General features: G+C 41.1%; 1 protein-coding gene across 14 annotated transcripts in view; it reads right to left on the bottom strand.

The window, feature by feature from the left end:
* The window catches only part of MAGI2 (membrane associated guanylate kinase, WW and PDZ domain containing 2), a 1,068,715-nt gene that overhangs the window by 805,567 nt on the left and 237,410 nt on the right, over positions 1–25,738 (bottom strand). For all 14 annotated transcript variants that reach the window (XM_075599598.1, XM_075599601.1, XM_075599590.1 and 11 more), the window contains exon 2: positions 1,838–1,954. In XM_075599598.1, the coding sequence (XP_075455713.1) occupies positions 1,838–1,954 (117 nt within the window). The remainder of the gene's footprint in view (positions 1–1,837; positions 1,955–25,738) is intronic.

The raw sequence follows: 25,738 nt of genomic DNA, 5'->3' as shown, positions 1-25,738 counted from the left end.
ACACACCAGAAATTCAAACTAAACCTGCTATTTAGCTAATAAATAGGCTGTATCTCCTAAAGTACACAAGGATGCCAATTGATACCTATACCATAACGTATCCCGGCAGCGTTGGAGAAGAATGTATGCTGTTGACCCACTTGTGGCTTGGAGAGTGTCAGGAGGGGTTTGGGAGGAAATACATTGGGCACTGATGCAGCACATTCTGTGTATGTCGAATAACCTTCCACATTAATGGTGGGATAACTCGTCAGTATGCTGTCTTTTTTTTAACCTCATACTGTACATAGCATGAAGTATTGTTGCTAAAATTACAGTTGCATATATTGTAGTTTTGCATATACTGTATAACAAGAATATCACATAAACAACAGGTGGTAAATACTACAAAGACCATAAGTAAAAGCAGTGACGCAACTTTAGAAGCATACAGTACATACTGTAGAGTAAATGAAAGTCACACACATGCAAACCCTATTCTGTAATGTTTCCTAAAATTGTAAAATTGCGCAAGCCATAAGCTGCATTGCACAAATGTAAATGACGGGGAATATGTAATATGCTGTACACTGCTTTGGCATGATATAAAAAATGCTGGGTATATGTAAAATGCGCCGGTGAGGGAACTAAAATAGGAGCATCCTATTGAATCCCTATAGCAGGGGTGTCAAACATAAGGCCCACGGGATGCATGCGCCCCACCGAACGCTTTTGTCCGGCCCACAGAGCAGTACCGGAGGTCCTACATGGGGAAGCAGCTTCATTATTATTTTTTGCATAGAGATGAAGGGAGTGCCGGCGTGGGGCAGGGGCCTGTGCAGCCTCTTCGCCGTCCTGACTGTTGCAGGAACTATCACAAGGCTTGCCGGACAATAGTAGTGCTTGTATGGCCTTTGCGCTGGCTAATGCGACCGAAGTCATTTCTGGTGGGTGCGCCACCTCACCCGCTCTGCTCCTCCATAATCAGTGCGGTCAGCGGGATCTGCTCTGTGGAACACAGCTGTTGAGGGTAACTAACACTGTCAAACTATTTAAAATATATGGCTGTCTATACATAGTTATCTGTAACCACAACAGCTTACTCAACTGTAGCTATTTTCTATGCCCGGAGGGGCTCCAATTGCACAGAAACCTCCAGCCAAGTTGATTACAACAGTGAGGTGTAGAAGACAGGCCTGTGAGGGCTATTTATCAAATTCTTCCTGCTGCAAACTAGGGAAATACTGATATGTAACAACAACACCACGTTTATTAAATAGAAATACCACAATGCCTATTTTTTATGTACACATATTTGCACCAGACGTTTTTTGCACCAACAGTACATCTGAGACCAACCCTGGTCTCTATGGGATGGACACTCTAAATCAGACTTTGTCAAGTGCGGTTTCCTGGACATCAGTAAAGAAAGTTCAGCAGCAGATATGGGTGTGTGTGGTGGAGGTTGTAAAAATCTCCCATGTTGTTCTGAATCCAAACCCATGGTGCCACTGATTTACTCATTGTTTCCCAGACATATTAGCAGTGTCCCTGCTGCCAATACTATGTTTATAACATCATCAAGGGGACATGAACCAAACACACACTTCTTTGTATCCCTATTTATACTGTATGTATGATGACATGAGCACCCCAGAGCAATATGCTGTTTTGTTGTAATAAAGTCAGTGTCATAGAAGCTGTACTCTCTGTAACATGATTCCTGTTTTTCAGCAAATTAAACCAAAAATCACTTCACTCAAGAAACATTTTTATATCAGCTGTTCAGCTTATCCCCTCCCAACACGTATTCTTTCAAACATTTGCAGCATATAAGGAAGCGTAGAAAAGGACTCACATGGCACTGTCCGGAGGTACAGGTTGTCTCGTATAATCTGCTGAAGTTCGTGATCCACTGAACCTTTCTGGAACCGTAAATTGAGGTAGCGACGAAGGTCTTTGTCAACGATGCCTCCTGAAAAATGAGAATGTCATGAAAACGATGCAAGGAAAAGAAAGTCAGGTGCTATTTCAAGCTACACAAAGAGTATAATGCTGATCCAGTCTTTAAAACCCACATGGTAGGATGTATTTGTTTTTTAAGTATACAAATGTATATTTGTAATGTTTTTACGCATTTTCTCTAGTCACGCAAAATGTTTAAGCTGGGAGACTTAATGGCACAATAGAGACTGTTTCTATATTCATGTAAGTTAATATTTTAGACTTTTTTTGTTTTTCAGTCTTTAAAAGGATTTGTAACAATTCAGATAAAACACATTGCCAAAAATGTAACAAACGGTGTTATCGCATGACACCTTCCGGCGTTGGAATACCATATAACCCATTCATTTCAGTGGAAGGACTGCATGTGTTTCATCCTGGTGTCTGAATGTGTTTTATGGAATAGCATTGCTTACTAAACCTGGTCCATTATATTTATTTATTTTTAAATTAATGTTAATTTTACATGTATATGGTTCTCATAGATCTTGTGATCCTACTGTCTTTATTACTAAAAATTTTAGGAGCCCAAGCTGCTAAGTAAACTGTAAGTCAGGGTTGTCAAACATAAGGCCCGCAGAGCACATGTGCCCAGCCGAACGCATGGGACCTGCATGGGGAGGCAGTTTCATTATTATTTTGCCTAGAGATGAGGGGAGAGCTGGTGTGGGACAGGGGCTCAAGCAGGCTTTCTCCCACCCCACGCTGCTACCGCACCCTACTGCAGCAGGGACAATCGCAAGGCTTGCCGGCCAATAGTAGTGCCCGGTTTGCCTTTGCACTTGCTCCTGCGGCCGCATCTCTCAGTTATTTCTGTTGGGTGCTCTACCTCACCCGCTCTGCTCCTCCATAATCAGCGCGGTTGGTTGGATCTGCTCTGTGGGACACTGCTGTTGAGGGTATGTAAATGAGGAGGGGATATAAGTAAGAGGGGGTGTGGTCTAAGTAAGATGAGGTGTAAGTAAGAGGGGATGGGGGAGTAAGAGAAAGTGGGGTGGGGGAGTAAGAGAGTGAAGGAAATCAAGCAGAGAAGAAGCAGGTGAGAAGAACTTATACTGTAGGGGGAGAAGCTAGTGAGGAGGAGAGCATCTGGGGGAGAAACTGGAGAGCAGAACATGTGGGGAGAAGTAGCAGAGGAAGGGAGCTTGTCGGGAGAAGCAGGAGAGGAGATGAGAATATGGGGATAAACAAGAGATGAGTTTAGCATGTGGGGGAGAAGCAGGAGAGGAGAATTACATACAGGGAGAAGCAGGAGAAGAACATATGAGGAGGGATATCATGAATTTAGTATTCAGTAATATTATTTGCGCATTTTGAAAATGTATGGTACATACTGCATGGCCCAAATTAAGTACAAATAAATCTAATCAGGCCAGTCACATGAAGTGCGTTTGACACCCTTGCCCCAGTATACATCTGCGTTGCCCCAAAGGTGGACAACCTTTGGCACAGCCAAAAGGTGTGAGCCATTTTCTGCTGTTAGCTGATGTTAAAGCTGCTCTATTGCAATCTGAAACTCACAAGCCCTTTATCCCCTGTACCCAATTTTCCAACTCCAGCTGTCCATGAAATGTCTGTGATTTGACTGTTTAACCCTGTTCTTTTAATGCAACCCTGTATTGTTATAACTCTGTGCCCAGGACATACTTGAAAACAAAAGGTAACTCTCAATGTATTACTTCCTGTAAAACATTTTTATAAATAAACATAAATATAACTAAATAAATAAAGTAATGCAGAGATTCTTCCAGGACCGGCTTAGAATCATTTTGGGCAAGTGGAGGTTCAGAGACCTGTGATCGTCAATCAGGCAAAAGCCCATCAGGCAAAGAAAATGTTTATATATTTATTTTCTGAACCATTGCATTACCTATAACATGGACCACATGTGTTGTCTTGTTCCTTTTTATTTATATAAAAACAGCTTTTGTTAACATAAAAATAATCTATAAATGAATGTAAACGTCACTACTGATACTTTCGCATAGAGAAAGACACATTTGCCATATCTCGGCACAAGGCTACCAGAGAGAATAAGACATGTACAGTGACATGTTTACTTGGTTAGAGCCTGAGAAATCTGTACTTATGACATTGCAGGCTGTGATACCTTTTAGTGAACCAACATGAGAGTTTTTCATAAATGACATTACAAAGATATCTTCCCCAGGACCAATACAGCTACTAGAATTGTCAATTATTTCTGACAATTACGTTCGGTCTACAATGCAGGTTATGTTGGTATCAAACGGAAAACACATCCACGTGACATATCTTGAGTGATCAACAAGTGCACCAACATTTGACCTATAAATACTGCAAATTCTAAGCGATGCCATAAAGATATACAAACCATCACTAAGGCTGCGTCCATAGAAGGACAAGCAGCGCTGAGCCGTGCGGAAGCTCCGCGCTGAGCCCCTGCATCCTCAATGAGGATGCCTTGAGAGGGGGCTCACGCGAGCGTCCTCAGCGTCAGAGCACCTCCGCTCTGCTGAACCCTGTATGGCCCCGGCCTTAAGCATTTCAACGCTTTACATCATTTAATATTTGCGTGCACATACAGTACTTGTCTGCATTCAGATATATATAACATTTTAGAATGAGGGCCAATAAAGCTTCATTTGTGGCATCTCCTTGGTTATTTTACATTCTGAATTGAAATCTGTTTCTTTTTCATTATCTTCTAATGCTACACAATTACTTATTTACTTGGAGCAATATTCTGCACAGACTGGAGTGTTTACAAAGGCCGGGAAACATGATGGAGAATCCCAGGAAATTACATCTTCTCCAAGTGACTTCATCTTTTTTGAATAAAAGAACAAATGAGCTCTAATGAGTTTCTTGGCATAAGTGTTTTTGATATTTGAGAAGAGGCTTTTTAGCTCTTGAAAATGTATACGAGATTTGGAAATTCTTCACATTAGCCCAATAAAAGTCATATTTCCTTTTTTCATTTGAAAAAAAAATCAATAAAACAAAGTTTACAAAAATAAATAAAAGTCCATATTTCCAATAAAAAAGTTTATTACAATATTCTTCTTTATTGATGCTACGGCTAGTATGCTGCACTCTTACCTTGGGCAAGAGTGAATTCTCATTTAATGATGTGACACCAAGTACAGTAGGGAAAACGTGTGCTTTTGGACGCTATGACAGATGCTCATGACTAAAATTCTATCAGCAACTGAGCACAAACAACTCTAATTGTGATTACTTAAAGGTTTGGCAAATAGCAATAAAGTGCATACGTTCCTGTTAGCCATTACAGCCTTTATACTGGTCCTGAAGAACTGCTCCCTTTCTTTCGGAAACAGTCTGTAGTCATAGAATAGTCACTGGGGTATTATCCATATACCGTATAATGAAATCATCCCAGACAATATATTTCACTAGGCTAGTTAATTTGTGTAATGTACCATTGACAGAAACAATACATCTATGTAATGAACTGGTCCATTACATACACCCCAAGAGAATCAATAACCAAACCAGAGCACATTTTTAATATAGTCAGTCAAGTTCCAAGTGATACGTAAGGCAGAAATTCCCATTTGTAATCCAGAGCACTATAGCTCTTTACTAAATAAAGCCATCAGTGTATTTGGATTGGTTGGTACTGTATTGTTTTCCTAAAGGGCTTTTGATTGATTTCCAAAGCTGACTATTGTGTTAAGTTTCTCACCTGCTATTTTACAAGGTCGGCTTTCATTTGGAATAAGTAATTGTGGTTTGGTGTCGTTTGGCATTGTGGGTAAGTGAGAAATTGATACAGATCCTGTATACAGAGTGCAATATCCACATTATGTGACTAATATGTTTAATTTATTGAGGTCGTTGTGGTGTTTTAAAGCAGCCGCTTTTATTTAGAGACATATGCAGTAAAAATGTACAATAATTATTACCGTTTGTTGCCGGCCATAGTTGAATGTACATTATCGGTACCGGTAAAGGCAATAATACTTTAGTTAACAGACACACCAAACTTCTATTAACCCTTCATAAACTACTCTAATTGAAAAACTAGGGCATACACAGGGCTGGATGGGGCATCTAGGGCCCACCAGGGAACTGGTTTGATGGGCCCCTCACTCTTATCCTACATAATACTGGGGGTGGGGAGGTGCTTGTTGTTAAGCAAGGGGGGCTCGCACTTACTGAGCGTGGAGGGCTTAGCATACTTGCTGAGTGGGGAGGGGGCCAGCGTTTCTTGAGGGTGGTGGGAGAGCACTTGAGCCTGTCTGGGAAGTGAGTAGGAAATCACCCGGAGGAAGGGGCCTGGCCGGACAACCCCGGAATTCAGGGCTCGACTTCCCGATCGTCCGGCCACGTCCTCTCCTACACCGGTCCTGACCTGGTGGGGGACTTTACACGGGGTATTTTCCTGGCTCCCAGATGTGCCAGTACTACTGTATGATGCTATTAACGTCTTGGTGTGGTCATACTCCAGCAACACTTACTGTATGTACTGTAAATATGATTGTGGTTAATAGTGTTATATTTGGAGGCGACATTTGCAATGCTATACTTTTATAGTATATATGGGCCCAAGAGCTAGTCACACCTGCTCTCACTGACTACATCCCCCAAATAATCAGTAGGTTAGTTCAGTACTTCTTCTGTCTCTTAAGGATTTCTGAAATGATTACATATACAGTAGATGTAGCGCCTGTTATTATAAATTAGAAGTTCTCATTCTCGCGATTTCCCTTATGATTATTGGCACATTTGTTTGAAGGGAACTGCTCAAAAGTATAGCATTATGAATTTCCCGCCAGCGCGCATTAATGTACACTACATCTGTATTTGGTAATATTCATTAATGTTATACAATGGTCATGTACCTTTTGGGCTAGAGATCAAAAAAAGTTACAACTAAATAGGAATTGGTTTATTAGTTTTCAGGCAGTTTTATGCAGGAGCTAAAAGTCTCTTGTAAGGCAAAATGCTAACTTTAGATTGACACATTATACAGTATTTAGGAGTTCCTCATGTCTCAGTGTCTCCGACTATATATCAACTAGATGTTTTATTCTCCATTTAGGAAATAGTTATTTAGCTAAAACATCTGGCAGAGTCGTTCATCTTAAAATGATTTCAAAGCATAACTCTGTGAGCATAAAATATGTTGCCATTATTGTGATTACATACTGTATTTTATTTTTCAACAATAAATTAGGGCATAATATTAAATTAACTAATTTATGTTGCTTACAATAAAGCACTGGCTGCAGTTTCAGTTCACTGAAATCCTAACTAGTTTAAATGCATTCAAGATATTTATTAGTATTGCCAATGAAATTTATCTGAGTGAACATGTGCACATTTATCCCCAGTAATGAATCCCTTTTTTTCATTTCATTCAATATTTAGAAGAACCAATTGTTATTTTGGATGTTCATAAAGTTTTTTTTTTATATATATATAATACTAGAGCCTTTACACTTGCCTGATAACTTCCATGTCTATCCATCACTTTGGTTACAGATTCTATATCGCTATATTTTCTTTTTACCAGTGTCACTTAAACAGCCATGTTTTTATAAGAGACATACAACCATTTGTGTTTGTAACCAGGTCCCCTCTGGTCCCCCAGTTCCACAGCGCTTCCCCTTTCCCTCCGCTTACCTCCGGTAACTGCGGAGACCATAGCGGGTTGCTAGGGAGGCGAGTGCATCGCTGGAGACCCGTAGAGAGCGCAGTATAGGGCACCGCCATGTTGGGAGTGTGTGCGCACGCACGGAGGTTCGCGCATGCGCAGAAGAAGCCTGAAAGCCATTCCTGTTTAGCGCATGCGCAGAGTGCACGGCGACTAGAAGGAAGATGCTCTGCGGGGACTACAATCCCCAGCAGTCACAGGGGCTGTAGTCCGATGGTACAAAACTGCCAATAGGGCTGCAGGGATCTCCTGCTTGTGAGTTGATACATTTGGTGCGCTTAGAAGCACGCCAGTCGGAGCTGGGATGCCATCAGGGTAGGGTGTATGTGTGCAGGGGTCTGTGACCTCTGTACTAGGCCAGAGTACCCCCATAGGCCCCAGCTAGGCCTCGACTCCCTTGTGTAGCTTGTGGTTGCTGCAGGGACAGGCCCATCAGTAGGGACACTGCCCTGTAGAACCAGGTTGAGGGACACAGCCAAGACACAGCTGTATCCTGATTACAGGTGGTCTGGGACCAGACACCTGCATCATAGAGACTATCTTCGTGTGAGACACTCCAGCCGGATACCACCCCATGCGGAGGCGGACTCATCGCGGAGGCAGACTCCATTGCCGGATGAGAGGATCCTTTCTGGTTGTCATACGGCGTGCTTGGGTGTTGGAGCACCCGGCAGGTACCTTAAATACACCACACAAAACCTAGGGTGATTCCAAAATCTAGAAACATTAAGGGGCCTATTCTATAAGCCTTGATAAGCCACCTATCGAGCACTTATCGGCCAAAATGCCTACTGCTATTCAGTAAGCCTCAATATGTGGGCGATAAAGGCATAAATCACCCAAATTTTCAGCTGTCAAAAAACGATCACGGGTGAGCGGCGATAAGCCCTTATCAGCAGGTTCTGAAACTCGTGCAATTCTAGTAGCCACGATTAGCTTATCGAGCCTAATCACGACTCTAGAATGGCGAGTTTCTGCCAAAATCCTCACGCTAGAAACGTTGGCGTGAGGCTGGTGAGAAGCTGCTGAGAGGCGGCAAGAGAGGACTTAGGGGGAAAAAATGCATTTTTCCTGCATCAGATTCATGCCGGGAGTATCCAGAGCTGGTACCCATTAATATCAGTACCTGAGACCCCGGCATGAATCCATGCAATTAAAATGCATTTACAGGCAACTTCATTACCTTAGCGGCTAACCGCTAAGGCAATGAAGGAGTTAACTACCACTGCCATGTTTATTGTGGGTAGCGGGGGTGGGTGAAGGTGGTATTTGGCCCTTGGTGGGTGTTTAGGCCTTGCAGGGGGGTTGCGAGTGGAGATAACCCCTTCATTACCTTAGCGGTTAATAGCGCACGGTAATGGGTTTCATTCCTCACGCTACCCACCCAGTAGGTATAAACACTCACCAAGGGCCAAATGCCACCTTCAGCCATCCTCGCTACCCATAATAAATATATTAAAGTACAACAACCCTACTACCCATCTCCTCTACCCCCAACAACCTCCGCCCCCCCCCCAAGCACATACGGTAAAGTAATGAGCAAAATTACTATTATCCAGATATGGATAATAGTGCATTCACCCATTATAAAATTAAACATAAGCCAGTCAGCATTAATAAAGTAAACAAAACCTTCAACTTACCCCTGCCATCATGAAGAGCGTTCTCGTCAGCATACTGCACGTCCATGTACTCCGATGCTAGCAAGAAAAATACAATCTAATGGCTCCTAACCCCTTAATCACTTTAGCCGTTAATAACCGCTATAGTAATTAAGGGGTTAACCCCCGTCCCCCGCTTCCCACCCAGGAGGCCTAACCACCCACCCCGGCCCCACTATACCAACAGCTATATTTCAACCCATTGATTGGCACAGTGATATATCATACCCATATACTGTAATATGGGCATGATAAGCCACTATATCACTCAATGGTCAACCTAATACAAATAATTAAGGCCAAAAATACACAATAATCAAAGAAATACACACACACCTAAACACCCCAACAATAAAAGAGCTAAAAAGCCTCAACTACACATCAATTACCTTAATCTATCACTAAAACAGCAAAATAATTCCAATTATGTTATTCCAAAACATAAGAATATAAATAAATAAACATCTATCCAACCAATCAATTGAATAAATAAAACAAGTAGCCAACAAAGCAAATAATTAATTTAAAACACTAACTAATCCTAAAATGTACTAAAATCAAGCCATCCAAATTCAAAACAATTTAATCCAAACAATAAACAGAAATCGAAAAAATAACAATCAATAGAAAACAAGCATTTGTCAAAAAATGCATTGGCTGTCACTGTATTTATCTGTACCCTAAAGGGTACATAATACATACATAATACATGTATGTTGGTGCAAACTCTGCAACTAGTACTAACAAGGACCTTCATGGTGGTATTTTCAGAAATACTACCAGTACCATGCGCTTCCTCAGGGAGGCAGTTAGAGCAAAGGGAGGTAAATGCATGGCTAAAAAAAGATGTGTAGGTAGGAGGGTTTGGGTTTTTTAGGGCATATGGACTCCTTCTCTGAGAGGTGCCATCTTTATAGTAGGGTTGGATTGCACCTCACCAAAGAGGGATCTTCTGTGCTAGGGGGGAGGATGTTAAACAGGTTGGAGGAGATGTTAAACTAGGAAGGGAGGGGGGAGGAATAAGCATGAGGTAATGGACTAGACAGAATAGCTAGAAATGGAGGAATATCTATAGGTCATGGGGGTGGAGTTGGGGGAAGTGGGAGTTTGGCAAGCAGGAAGGCACCCATATAAATTACAGATAACAATACTAAGCTTCTAAAGACTAAATACAATTGGAGTAGAACGGTAGGAGCAGATAAGATAACAATAGTAGAAACTGGTAAAAACCTTAAATGCATGCTTGCTAATGCAAGAAGCCTGACAGATAACATGGGAGAGTTAGTATTAATAGCTACAAGGGAGCAGTATGATATCACAGGCATTACTGAAACATGGAGGGATGAAACTCATTACTAGGTAATTTAGAGGATTATTCCCTTTTTGGAAGGATCGAGCAAATAGAACAAGAGGTGGAGTATGTTTATATAATAAACTGGATTTAAATCCTATTACAAGGGAAGATGTTTATGAAGGGAATGATGAAAATGTAGAGACCTTGTGGATAGAAATTAGCAGTGGAGGTAAAAGTACAAAGAAAATATTTGTAGGGATATGCTATAAACTACCAAATATTTGTGAGATTGAGGAAGGTAAAATACTTTTGCAAATGGAAAAGGCAGCAAACCAGGTCATGTTTGTATAATGGGTCATTTTAACTACATAGACTGGAGCAATGAGATTAACATTACAACTGAAGGAAAAAGATTTGTGGGGGTGCTAAAATACTATTACATGACCAAAATTATTGAGGAACCAACTAGGAGAGGGGCAATACTGGTTTTGGTAATATCAAACAATGTAGAAGTTATAACAAATACAATTTAGAGAACATTGGGTAAACAATGATCATAACATAGTCTCATTTGAAATAAATGATCAAAAACCTTATTATATGGGTTCAACAAAGACTTTACATTTTAGAAAGGCAGATTTTAATACATTTAGGAATAATCTACATGGAATAACTTTGGAAGTCTTAATAACATTGTTAGATAAGTACATGTATCGGTTACCCTTGGGTAATAAATATAAAAGAAACAAGTCTAAACCAATGTGGCTAAATAAACAGGGGAGGAAATGGGGAAAAAATGCAGGCATTTAGATTTTTAAAGTCAGAAGGGACAAAGGCTTCATTTCAGAATTATAAGGAATGTAACAGAAGTTGCAAATGGGCAATCAGGCAAAAATAAACAAGGAAATTAGGATTGTAATAGAAAGTAAGATCAACCCTAAAAAGTTATTTAAGTACAGTACCTTAACAACAAAAAGATTAGAAAATAGAAAATACTATAGGACCCGTTCAGTGGGAGATGGACAGGCAATTTATTGGAGATAAGGAAAAGGCAGAGGTATTAAATCAATTATTTGCCTCTATATTTATCAGAGAGGGGTCAATTGAAGAAAAAGAGCAAAAGTAGGAGGCCACAACCTCCATATTAACAAACAATTGGTTAACAGAGAAACAAGTGCATAGGCGGCTTGATACAATTAAAGTAAATAAAACACCTGGCATGCACCAAGAGTTGTTAAGGAGCGAAATTCAGTAATAGCCAAATCATTACATTTAATATGAAAGGTCTCAATTTCCACAGGTTCAGTACCGCTGGTGTAAAACAGACATGGTGCCTATATTTAAAAAGGGAGCTAGATCACAACAGGGGAATTACAGACCTATAAGTCTGACATCAATAGTGGGGAAGCTACTTGAAGGTTTAGTACAGGATAATATTCAGAAATACCTAATGGATAACAAAATTATTAGTAATAGTCAGCATGGATTTATGATGGATAGGTTGTGACAAACTAACCTTATTAGTTTATTTGAGGTGAGTAAAAATGATGTACATAATGCAGTTGATGTGGTCTACAGTACTTAGATTTTGAAAAGGCTTTCCATACGGGGCCACACAAGTTTAGTGTACAAAATAAAGGAAATTGGTTTTAGTAAAAAAATATTTGCACCTGGATTTTAAACGAGTTGAAGAATAGACAACAGATAGTTGTCATAAATGGAACCTTTTCAGGATTGAGGCTGGCATAGAGAGTAAAGTCTCCATCTTTGCTGATGTCACTAAATTGTGTAAGGTAGTAAAATCCAAGCAGGGTGTAATTTCTCTCCAGAAGGACTTGGATAACCTGGAAACTTGTGCTGGTAAATGGCAGATAAGGTTTAATACAGATCAATGTAAGGTTATGCATTTGCGAAACAAGAATAACTAGGTGATTTATAAATGAAATGGGGTAACATTAGGTCAATCCTTGATGGAGTAGGATTTAGGACTGCTTGTAGACAACCTTTGAGAAAGCGCGATCCCGCGCGAAACGTGCGTCAGGTGACTACGAGCGTGGTGACGTCACCGCATCCAAGATGGCGCCTCCGTGGCTGTAGCTGCTGCCTCGAGACCGGAACACCCCTCCCATGGTATCCTGTAGCCGTTCCCTTCTACCTACGATGGTGTAATGGCTTCTATATGCACCCATGAGCTAAGTAGCACCCCTATTAGGACCTGAGACACTTTTATGTCCTGATGTTATATTGTGCATCATTATGTTTGCTATGTTTCCATTTTTACCATAGCTACCATTCAGGTCACCAGCATAATATATGCACATAAGGGAGGGAGGTGTAATCAGGGGTACTGGTCACTGACCATGATCAGCCCTAGCAATCTATATATGATATTTACCTGCTTAGAGGGAGACTCAATATGATTTATGAGTCAGGCTGTTCCTTACCCCGTGTACCTATCAGTAACTTATAATTATTAGGTCTGATTAGTGTTTATTACCGGACTCTAGAGAGGCTACCTGTGATTTTGATCTCTGCATTAAACATCAATCAGTACACAGAGGCTATAACTGGATACGGTCTTTGAACCGTGCCTCAGGGCGTTCTCCGTTAGCACACTTTGTGCTTGCCCTCTGCAGAGCTCACACACTATTCAGCTACGCATCCCACTACTACATGCATGAGGCTATAACTGGATACGGTCTTCGAACCGTGCCTCAGGGCGTTTCCGTTAGCACACTTTGTGCTTGCCCTTTGCAGAGCTTACACACTATTCAGCTACGCATCCCACTACTACATGCATATGGTGGTTGAGTTTCCATTTTTATGATGATCATCTTTGTTGCGTTGTTATTGTTTTCACCATGTTTTGTTTATTTGTTGTACACACCGCTTAAGTGGACTAGGGACATCATCCAGATATATACCATCTGTCCATTCGGTGTAAGATAATCACCCTTCCAGACTTAGCTTCAATGACCTATACCATTTTAGGTTCATTGAATTATTGATAAAAGGATTTCCATATGGCTTATGGGCCGTCTATTCTGGTATTATAGTAATGGGGATTGTCTGAGCGACACAGTTCCACATTAAGGTGTTGTTATACTTACATCTCCTCTCAAGTGAGGACGATTTTGTTTGGTTTGCCTATTAGGGGCTGGCCTTGGATTATATATACCATGCCCCTCTATACAATCCTGTTTTAAACCTTCTCTTGTGATTAAAAGGTTTTTAAATACACTCATTATCATCAATCACTGGCCTATCCGAGTGCATTCAAGGAGGATCTTTTTCTCTCTTTTTTTCAGACAACAGTCTTAACAATAGTGCTCAATGTCAGGCAGTAGCTGCAAATGCAAATATCTTGCATTAAATGGGGTATGTATGGAAGGGACGTAAGCATAATTATGCCACTGTATAAAACCACACCTTGAATATGGAGTACAGTTTTGGGCAACAATTTATAAAAATACATTTTTTAACTAGAAAAAGTACAGAGAAGAGCCACCAGATGAATAAAGGGAATTGAAAATCTGATTATGAGGAGAGGTTAGCTAAATTAGATTTGTTTACATTACAAAAGAGGCATCTAAGAGGAGAGATAACTATATACAAATATAGTTGGGATCAATGCAAGGAGCTTTCAAAAGTACTATTCATCCCAAAGGCAGTACAAACGACACAGGGAAATCCCTGAAGGTTGGAGATTTCACTAGCAACACAGGAAAGGGTTCTTTCACAGTAAGGGCAGTTCAAATGTGGAATTCATTACCCATAGAGACTGTGATGGCAGATACAACAGATATCTTCCAAAAACGTTGGACATCTTTTTAGAAACGAGAGGTATATAGGGATATACCAAATAAGTAAACATGGGAAAGATGTTGATTCAGGGTGAATTCTGATTGCCATTATTGGAATTGGGAAGGAATTGTTTTTTTTTTCCCTTATGAGACATTGGTGGATGATGTTTCAATGGGGTTTTTTGTTTGCCTTCCTCTGGATCCATTACAGTACTGTAAGTACAAATATAGGATAAGTATCTGTCGTCTAAATTTAACATACTGTATTGTAGGTTGAACTTGATGGACATAAGTCTTTTTTCAACCTCATCTACTACTGTAGGTATGTATGTCTTTATTAATATAGCGCCATTAATGTACATAGCACTTCACAGTAATAATACACGTGACAATCATATAAATAACAAATAATACAAATAACAGATCATGGGAATAAGTGCTTCAGACATAAAAGTGAAATTTCGGAAGAGGAGTCACTGCCCCGAGGAGCTTACAGTCTATTTGGTATGTAGGAAGAATGTACAGAGACAGTAGGGGGGCATTCTGGTAAGTGCGTCTGCAGGGGGCCAAGCTTTATGTATCATGTGTATAGTATTAGCCATGGTGCTACTCATATGTTTCTTTAAGCAAATGTGTCTTAAGGTTGGTCTTAAAGGTGGATAGAGAGGGTGCTAGTCGGGTATTGAGGGGGAGGGCATTCCAGAGGTGTGGGGCAGTCAGTGAGAAAGGTTTACGGCGGGAGAGGGCTTTAGATACAAAGGGGGTAGAGAGAAGACATACTTGAGTCGGGATGGTGCAAAGCGAGAAATTAGGGCTGAGATGTATGCAGGAGCAGAAGACTGTAAAGCTTTAAAAGTGAGGAGGAGAATTGAGTGCGAGATGCGGGATTTGATAGAAAGCCAGGAGAGTGATTTCAGCAGGGTAGACGCTGAGAAAGATTTAGGAAAGAGTAGAGTGATTCTGGCAGCAGCGTTTTGTAGGGGGACAGGTGAGAGGCAGGAAGGCCGGACAGCAGAAGGTTGCAGTAATCAAGACGGGAGAGAATGAGGGCCTGACTCAGAGTTTTAGTAGTCAAACAACAGAGAAAAGGGCAAATCTCAGTAATATTGCGGAGGAAAAAGCTAAAGGTTTTAGATACGTTTTGAATGTGAGAGGAGAATGTGAGAGAGGAGTCGGCAGCGTGCTTGGCCTACTGGGTGAATTATAGCATTTCCAACAGTAATGTAGAAGGAGGTAGTATGGCCAGGTTTGGGAAGAAGTATGAGGAGCTCTATTTTAGCCATGTTAAGTTTAAGTTGGCGTGGGGCTATCCAGGATGATATCGCAGAGAGACATTCAGAAACTTTGGTCTGTACAGCAGGTGTAACGTCAGGGGTTGAAAAGTAAATTTGTGTGTCGTTAGCATAGAGGTGATATTTAAACCCAAGAGATTAGGTTACCTAGAGAGTGTGTATACAGAAAAGAGGAGAGGTCCCAGGACAGAGCCCTGGGGTACCCCCACAGAGAGATCAATAGAGGAGGAGGACCAGAAGAGACACTGAAAGTACGATGGGAGAGGTAAGAGGAGATCCAGGATAGAGCTTTGTAACTATGTAACTGCATTCTGGTTTATTTGTTTTTGTTTCTCTCATTCCCTTTTTTCCCTCTACTCTTATTCTGCATAATACAGAACGTGCACAGTGATGCAGATTGATTGTGGCAGCCGAGGAAAATGGCAGCCACAGAACAACAGATGTGGTCTGCCTACTAGCATAACCCAGAATCACTTGCCTTATGGAAGCGGCATTGACGTGTGTAATTTTAGTAGTCTATGTGAATTCCCAACCACAGTATGAAATGCTCTTGCTTTCTTCTGTGTAAATAAGTCAGAATTATTTTGTCCTCCGTGGTACAAAAAAAGCATCCTGTGCCTTATTTACAAGATGCATTTTTAAAATCCAGGCTTATGTTATCTACTTTCATGGTTTTGAAACAGATTATAGCCCATATTTAGTAAGTGGTGCTATCCATGAGACACCTTGAGGCATCAGAAAACACCTACACGGATTAAATTGTGATCCGTGTTATCAATCTCACACATCCTTGGAAGGTAGATGCAGTATCTAATCCGGTTGACTAGATTGTACTGGTGTATTTCATGATAAATTAATACTGAATATATTACCTTTTTATGAAAACGCCAGGGCATTTACATACAGTATGTACCTAATTTATTATAAAAATGAGTGAGTCTCATTTTAGTTGTAAGAATGTACATTTTTAAATGAAGTTGGCAACTCTAGAAGACATTCTTATCTCGATCATTATGTTATTTTTATTTCTACCCCACTCTCCATGCGTAGCCCCAAATGTAGAAGGTATGGAAATAATGTAAAATACAAGGGGATACTGAGACACACATGAAAGCACCAGACCTAAAAGTAATAATTAGCACGTTCAGAATTCTTAATCCAATAATCTTTTAACCAATAGAAATTTGACTGGGGCCTTGGAAATTGCCAGAGCTCCAAGATATATCTCAAGAATTCAATATTGGGCAAACATTAGGTCACTGATACCTCAGACAACATACAACAGCAATCCCTTTGTTCACTCTCATTATTTGGAGAAGAAGATCAGAACAGGGGGATGTCCTAGCAATAGATTACATTGGTCTTGTCCCCGAAGGCCGGTTGGTTTTGGAGACATTTGGAGACATTTTATTGAATAAGAGATAAGGTGAATGCATCTTGACTAAAGGATAAGACGGTAACAATACGGCACTGGCTGACACCATCACCCCCTCAGTTTTCAAATAAGTGTAGCCCCCTTTCCCTATGCCTAAGGGAACTACGCGGGCAACTACGCATGCTGCTGTACCAGTCTCCTCACAGGAGGCCTAAGCCTCCGCCTCTGGGAGCCTGGGTGAGCTCTTTCTCCTTGCGTGCAGCATCTCCAACTATGAGGGATCCCAGCGTTGGCGGAATAACCCCTCATAGGAACCGATACAGTAATAAGTAATACTCCACACAATCTATATAACTAAGCTTTATTGTACACACATACTTACACAGATAACATACGATAACCAGTACCCACAGTATAAACCCAGTGACCCAACACGTGGTGGTTTCCCCCAAAGTACTGAGGGTGATGTGGCACCAATAACCCCTGGTGTCCTGTCCAAGCGATCCCACCCAAATGTGAGGTAGCACTATCCCCTGTGAATGTAGGTGCATGTTGGGTACTCCAGTACCCAGGTGCTGCTTGGCGAGTTGGAGCGGGTCCCATGTAGCGTGGCCTCCAACACAAATCCCCTCTCTACTTAGGGTCCTGATCATCCTTGCAGTGTGAGCTCCAGCCGGAGGGTCTCACACAATGTCTTTGGATCCTGTGGCCTGGTCCCAGGCCCCAAGGCGCTGCATGGCCATCCAGTCACCGGTGCAGAAATAACAATAAGGAGAAGAGTCCCTATCTGGGGCCTTCCCTGCAACACTCCTCTAATGGTGTCTCAGGGCCTAACTGGGACCTAGGGGCAAAATCTAGGCCTAGCCCAGGAGGCACTGCACCTTTGACACTACCTTCTCCTTTGGCTCCTCCGTCAGGACTGAAGTGCATTCTCCCCGGAGGGTATTCTGTTTCTCCCTCCTGCTCCAATCCATTGGCTGGGGCAGTCCTCATTGCCTCAGTCTATGTCTGGATAATTAAAATCACCCATTATGCAAACATAACCTAGTTTGGATGCCTTCTCCATTTGCAAAAGAATTTTAGCTTCCTCAATCTCACAGATATTTGGTGGTATATAGAATATCCCTACAAACATTGTCTTTATACTTTTACCTCCACTGCTAATTTCTATACACAAGGTCTCTACATTTTCATCATTCCTTTCATAAACATCTCCCCTCACTCCCCCCCCCCCCTCCTCCCAATCCCATATCGGGGCCATTACTGGGTGTTTGTGGCGCAAACCTGCTAGTAACAAGAGGGCTGAGTCGTCCACGGTAACTTTGGGACACAGGAACAGGCTTCTGGGGGTCCATACCCCACATAATACTTAGCAGTGCAGCGCCTCCATTTGCCGTAGGCTCCAGGGATATGGAGGCGATCTCCCACGGTAGAACTGTAACTCTCCCCCCAATTAGATGACACACCAGGCAGGAGGTATATTGCAAAACAGGAACGGGTTTATTACTACTCGTAGTGCAGTAATAAAGGTACTCAGCAGTCACCTGCCGGATCACAGTCTCTTATCCCAAGTATCACCAGAGATAGTCCCTGGACTGTCACTATGGGCCTAGGGCACCCGCAGCCATCCTAGCTCTTCCCCACCTCCCTAGCAGAGGCAGAGGTATAGTCACTCTACTCCTCCCCATGGGAAGGCCCCAATCTCAGGCTCCCAGACCTGCCTTCCTCATGGGGAAGGACAACCAACTAACTTTAGGGCGGTCGTGCCATTAAGTACAGCCAGAGGGCGGGCATCCCGTTGGCCCAGCCACAACATGATATGCCACACCCTGCTGTCACTCAAGCGCAGCACCAAGGATGAAGGGGGAAAAGCCCCATGATAACTACTGGCAAACCTGTGAACACCCGGGTTTACTGCCAGCCCATTGGGTAGATTTAATAGCCGGGGGTACCCCGCTACACTTATAATAGGTTTTAGCTCGTTGTAGCAACTATGACGTTTATAAGAACTAACAAAAACTGTACTTTAATATACTATACCTTGTGTAACCCCTTCCTTTTTTAAACTGCTTCTAGTTTTAACTGCTCACTTCATACAACCAGCACTTGAAATCAACCAGTCACGTTATTTAAGGCTTATCTTCCGCCGAAAAAATAAATACTAAAAGTTTTTTGTTTTAGCAGTTGCAGCTCATTAAAAGATCTGAAACTGGAGAACATAATTGCGATTTTAAAAATGACAGAGATAAATAGTCTGGTTGGCAATGTTCTTCAATGTTTAAGTGGCTTCTCATTATTACAGTAGCTTTTGCTTGTCATTGCAATCAACAGAACCTGCAGATGGAGCATTACTGTTCTATATTGCTGTTCTATATCGCTGTTCTATATCACTGTTCTATATCACTGTTCTATATCGCTGTTCTATATCACTGTTCTATATCACTGTTCTATATTGCTGTTCTATATCACTGTTCTACTGTATATCACTGTTCTATATCGCTGTTCTATATTGCTGTTCTATATCGCTGTTCTATATCACTGTTCTATATCACTGTTCTATATCACTGTTCTATATCACTGTTCTATATCACTGTTCTATATCACTGTTCTATATCACTGTTCTATATTGCTGTTCTATATCATTGTTCTATATTACTGTTCTACTGTATATCACTGTTCTGTATATTGCTGTTCAATACTGTATTGCTGTTCTATCTATATTGCTGTTCTATATTGCTGTTCTATATTGCTGTTCTTGTAAAATGCATCACAGTAACAGTCATCTGGCTATTACTTTACAAATATTTATTTTGGATATTGTAATTACCTTTGGCGTGTTTGCAAAGAAAACAGGTGCACAAATCTTAAATGAAGCATAAAAGTCAATATTAGGCTTTTTAATTGAACAGTGGAGGTTCTAAATCCTACAATGAAGATTGCATATCAAAAGTTGCAGTTATGCCCTCCAACGAATAAATTCAAAAGTTATTTGTGATAGGAGACTTCTGGACAAGAGTTTAGTTTCTTTTCATTATAAAAGCCCAATGTACAGTATAGTTTGCTAAAAGCTATGTGCTCACTTGGAAAGCGAAAACCTATTCCCCAACCGTACCCATTCCAACCCAGACATTCTGCCTACCCTGCTGCAACAGGATCCTGTCTTAAAGGTGTAATCCTCACTTCAAGGTGAGTCTCACATTGCAGATAGAATCAGATACAGTACATCTCTAATTCCAGGCTAATAATTGTCATTTCTCTCAAGCATTCCATCCCCTTTTTAAGTGGCTAACGGGGGATTCACTAAGCTCAGATAAGGGACACCTGAGCTTGATCCCACGTTAAATGCCATACAAATCAATGGCACTTAACGTTGAATCAAGCTCTGATGCCCCCTATGAGAGTTTAGTGAATTCCAGCGGAAAGGGCCTTTTTGCCAGGATGTATGCAGTCCTTTCCTTAATGCTTCTTCTGGAGGACTGGTGGCAATCCTCTGGCACCATGTAACTTTCCCTCTCTATCCCAAGGCAAAACAGCTTTGCCCACTGGTGCCGTGTTACCCTATCCAACTTTGTTGAATAGTGCATTTGCCAGTACCATGTAAGCCCCACTCTCAGTCAGCTTTTACAGGCAGGCATTTGCTGACCTATGTAGTTACAGCCTATTTCGGAATGCCAAGTTCCTATGCCTTAATTCATTTACTGTTACTTCTTATAATACATCCACAACAAGGGCAGTACAGCAACCATGGTGCCCCACATGTTATGTCATGTTCAGTGCACTGCCATGCGGTGTCAAGTTGTGGCACAGACACAGCAAAGCTTATACAGTGCTATGGTGGGTAAGAGACAGGTCATCGCTATTTATAGTGCAGCTCAACCCCGTTATAACGCGATCCATTACAACGCAAGTCCGCTTATAATGCGATGCAAGCGTGGCTCCCAATTTTCGTATTTATGAATACTTTACAACACGATTATTGGCATCGTAAATACTCTATTGTACAATGCGTACATTATTTCAAACGCGATCCACTTATAGCGCGATGTGATTCTTTGGACCCCGAGCACAGCATTATAAGGGGGTTCAGCTGTAATACAATGAACGGTTGCCAAAAACGGCTTGCTATTTACCATGAATAAATATTTGACAGCCTTAGCGCAGGTCATGTTTTACTATTCCACTATACAAAATCGTTCTTTTTGCTAAATATTGAAACGGTGTATGGACCGGTTTCAGTGATTCCCCTGCTGGGCTTTGGCAGAGACAAAGAGAAAAGTTATAACTATACCCTTATCAGTAGAAAAAAGGGGGGAAAGACTGCGACGCGCCACAAATGGAAATGATGAGAGAGAGGGTGACTTCAAAAAATAAAAAAGTTTCATGGATCAACAGCTGTTAGACCGACATGTTTCGTGCAAACTGCGCTTTCTCACGGTCCCTAAGGAACCTTCTCAAGGAAGGGACCGCGAGAAAGCGCAGTTTGAGCGAAACATGTCGGTCTAACAGCTGTTGATCCATGAAACTTTAGTTTTTGAAGTCACCCTCTCTCTCATCATTTCCATTGGTGGTGTGTCACAGGTTTTCCCCCTTTTTTCTTCTGAAGCGGCATTATCGTGGACAGCACACCGGAGGACCTTGATCTTACCCGGATTGATTTAGGAGGACAAAGAGTCACCTCTCACGCAGCAACAGTGAGTTACTCGGCACAGTTATTATTGGGGAGTTTATGATAGGATAAGAATACTGGGATAAGAAGCCTGGATGTTGCTGGCTCTGATTAAGAGTGAGGCCAGGTAGACGCCATCTTATCACTATTATCCAATATTGGTCATCCCTAGACTGACACCCGCCTATATTTGAAATATATCATATATAAAGTATGGACTTGATCAGCTTCCTCTCATATATTTATACAATATGCATATAGAGGGGAGACCTCAACAGTCTCCTCTTTTGTTAGACTACTCTTTTGAGCCCCAGTCTCCTCCGGAATGATACCCCTTATTAGTGCCTCTACAAACAAAATAAAACCTCTCAACGTGCTCTTAATGTCCAGGTATCACACTCATTTACACGACAATCACTATTTCACACCTATTAGGTGCTCCCATAGATTGTGTTAGTGCAAATCACCACAAAAGACCGGGGTGAATTCATTCATACACACATTGGTTGCCCCAGAGACTTTAATGAAATAACCTCCTTGCGCCATAGAATGAGATTTCCCATCTTAAAATACTGAATTTTTGCTCAAAAAGTAAATCCATAGTTTGAGCGCTATACTCCGGGGCGAGCTGGCCTGGTTGGTAACAGCCCCGATAGTCGATCAGATTAAAACACTTTTGGTCGGTTTTAGGGAGGAGAGAAGAGGAGCCTGTCTGCTTCAGCACTGCAGCTTCTGGACAGCAGATGGTGCTGTACAGCCCTCCTCCCTAGACCTATCTCCTCTCTACAATGTGCTGGCACTGTAAGTATTTCTGTTTATGTATATAAATACAGATAATAACCACTGTTAAACACTATATACATATGTACTGTGCTATTGATTCACGTATTAAAGCAAGGGTTTCTTTACACGCCACCTAGCTTTTGTATAATGGTCTTGGAGTTGGGGACTTGGGGATGGTAGAAGCGATTTATGTAGTCTAACTGTTTAAAGCAAAGATGACCATGACATGTGTCAGTTTTATTAATCTTTACTGGACAAAACTGAGCCTGTTTGAGCTTAAACAATGATGCTCTAAACCAGGGGTAGCTGACTCCAGTCCATCAACAGGTCAGGTTTTGAGAATATCCCTGCCTCAGCACAGGTAGCTGTGTCATTGACTGAGCCACTGATTGAGCCACCTGTGCTAAAGATGACATAGCCATAAAACCTGACCTAATGGTGGCCATGAGGACTGAAGTTGACCACTTCTGCTCTCAACAATTGTTGTGCTCAAACGATATAAAAAGTAACAGCACTTCATGTAAGGAGATTTGTGTGCTATGCTACCAAATTAAAACTCAATGGGGATATTGTCTGAGTACTTTTTATAATGTACAGCCCTTGGGAGAGGAAATGACTGTCTTTACAATGCTAAACTACGGACATATTCCTCATGTTCATGTTCTTATATTAATAAGTGGTATGTGTCACCTAGAATGTATTTTAATCTGCATTTTCGTACCATTAATAAAGGTAGAAGTAACTGCATACATTTTAAAAGAGGCACCTGATGGTCTTGTTTCTTTAATACTGTAGATTTGCTTAGTTAATAAGAAAGCACCAAGCTTTCACTTAAAAATGATTGCTGACTAAGTAGGATGGAATCATTGGACCTCTTAAATTGCTTTTTAAAGGATTTACTCTTAAGAGAGAGCCTTCAGCCAAGCAAATTATTCAAAGTAAAAACTGTTTTCCTGCAAACATATTTATCCAAGGCACAAGTCCATGCAGCAGGAAATCCTAACCTAAACTGTAACTAATAATAATAATGTTTATTAAGTTATGCTACAATGTGCATACAAGTACACATTGTGGAATACAGTAACAGAGTTGCAAAAAATGTCTGTAATAAAGCATTTACAGTCAAATGTTAATATCTGAAACACTCACGTACAGTCCCAATGACATGCTCAAGGTCATATGGAACTGCCATGAAGGTATCTATGCATTTTTTTTATTGAGACAGGTTAGTAGTAGATTACAGTAATCAAGCCAAAAGAGAATAAAAGCATGTGCTAGAGTTGTGACTGAAGAATAATAAAGAAAATGGCAAGTTATTAATGTACAATAGAAAGAAAATACAAGTTTTAGAGCATGAGTATGAAAGAAGAAGTGAAATGTAACACCAATTAATGTGCTTTAGTAATTGGACAGATGGTGTTGCCATTTACAATGACACTGGGATTCAGTGACTTTATAAGGTAGGTTCAGCATGAATCCAATCATATTAACAAGGTTATATTGTACCTCGTGTTACATATAAACAACACACAGCTTCAAACCAACCACCTGAAATTAAAGTGTCTAACCAATTGCTAATATGTTCTAACAATGCCTACACCATGATACTGGGTCCAAGTGATGTTCAAAAAGTGTAATCACATTGTGCTCAAAATCCCCAAATATTATTTAACAAATACACAACAAATTAAGGAGCAGATCCACATTGAATACGGTTTTTTGCCACTTTTGAGAATGGTCCTGGTCTTGTGGGGGATTTTTGACGAGATTCCCTTCACTTGACCTGTTCAGAAAGTGCAACACGTGGAACTCCAGATTATCTGATCAAATGTCCTACATTTTTATTTATACTTTGGATTTGTGTCTTCATGCAAGAAAAAGAGCAGGTAAGAGAAGTTACAGAGGCTTCACACCTCCCCCCAGCATTTAATTTGACCACCGTGTAGCCCCCTAGAAAATCCCGCGCCCCCCAGTTTGCGCCCCTGATCTAAGGCGTGGGTGGCCAACCTGTGGCCTGCGATGGTATTTGGAATCGCCCATCTGATGGAGTAAAAAGGAAAAATAGATTAAGGAAAGGAACAATACCAAATCCTTAAAATTAAAAAACAGGGCAGGGGAAACCTATGAGTATTTTTACCCACCCTAACTTATTTAATGTGTGGTTGAAACCTGTTGCAGCTTCACATTGCAAAGCCAGAATAACCATCCTCACACTGAGGAGACCCAAAAGGTTGAAACTGCTGTCTGTGAGTAGGGTTACTGGCTCTGCACTTCTTTAACTCAGGCTGTGCTGAAAAGCTGTGTAATGCGGCAGGCGTAACCTTATAGGGGTCCGTGTTAACAAGGATAATAAGCAAAAGGTGTCACTGTGTGATTTCTTGTATATCATTACCCAGAATCCCTGGCTGCAGTGGAAGCATTGTATGCCAAGACATAATGGGGAAAGACAGGGTTACCTGTCTGAGACGTGTGAATGTGCTCACAAGTCATATTTTTATTTGCTGAATATCAACATACATTTTGAAAATTAACACAATTTTAATAACTTCTTTAACAATTAAAAACATTAAACAAAGCAAATAAATGTAAATAATGAAAAATTAAAATTTTATTTTATTTAAGTTATTCCTCCATATCTGTTTGGTGAGAAGACGTTTTCGGCAATGAACTTTGCTAACAATAAGTACAGATCTGTATTGACAGACGCTGGTGCCGGCGCCGTCTGCTTCCGTTATCAACCTCAAAAATCAATCCTCATACTGAGAAACTGTTACCTGGAAAGCAAGCTCAGAAATCCTAATACTGAGAAACTGTTACCTGGAACGCAAGCTCAGAAATCCTAATACTGAGAAACTGTTACCTGGAACGCAAGCTCAGAAATCCTAATACTGAGAAACTGTTACCTGGAACGCAAGCTCAGAAATCCTAATACTGAGAAACTGTTACCTGGAACGCAAGCTCAGAAATCCTAATACTGAGAAACTGTACCTGGAAAGCAAGTTCGGAAATCCTAATACTGACAAACTGTTACCTGGAACGCAAGCTCAGAAATCCTAATACTGAGAAACTGTACCTGGAAAGCAAGTTCGGAAATCCTAATACTGACAAACTGTTACCTGGAACGCAAGCTCAGAAATCCTAATACTGACAAACTGTTACCTGGAACGCAAGCTCAGAAATCCTAATACTGAGAAACTGTTACCTGGAACGCAAGCTCAG

Source organism: Ascaphus truei, chromosome 5, assembly GCF_040206685.1.
Source record: "Ascaphus truei isolate aAscTru1 chromosome 5, aAscTru1.hap1, whole genome shotgun sequence".
In the NCBI taxonomy this organism is placed as follows: Eukaryota; Metazoa; Chordata; class Amphibia; order Anura; family Ascaphidae; genus Ascaphus; species Ascaphus truei.
Note: the sequence above shows the minus strand (reverse complement) of the source record. Positions and strands in the feature narration are given on the sequence as shown.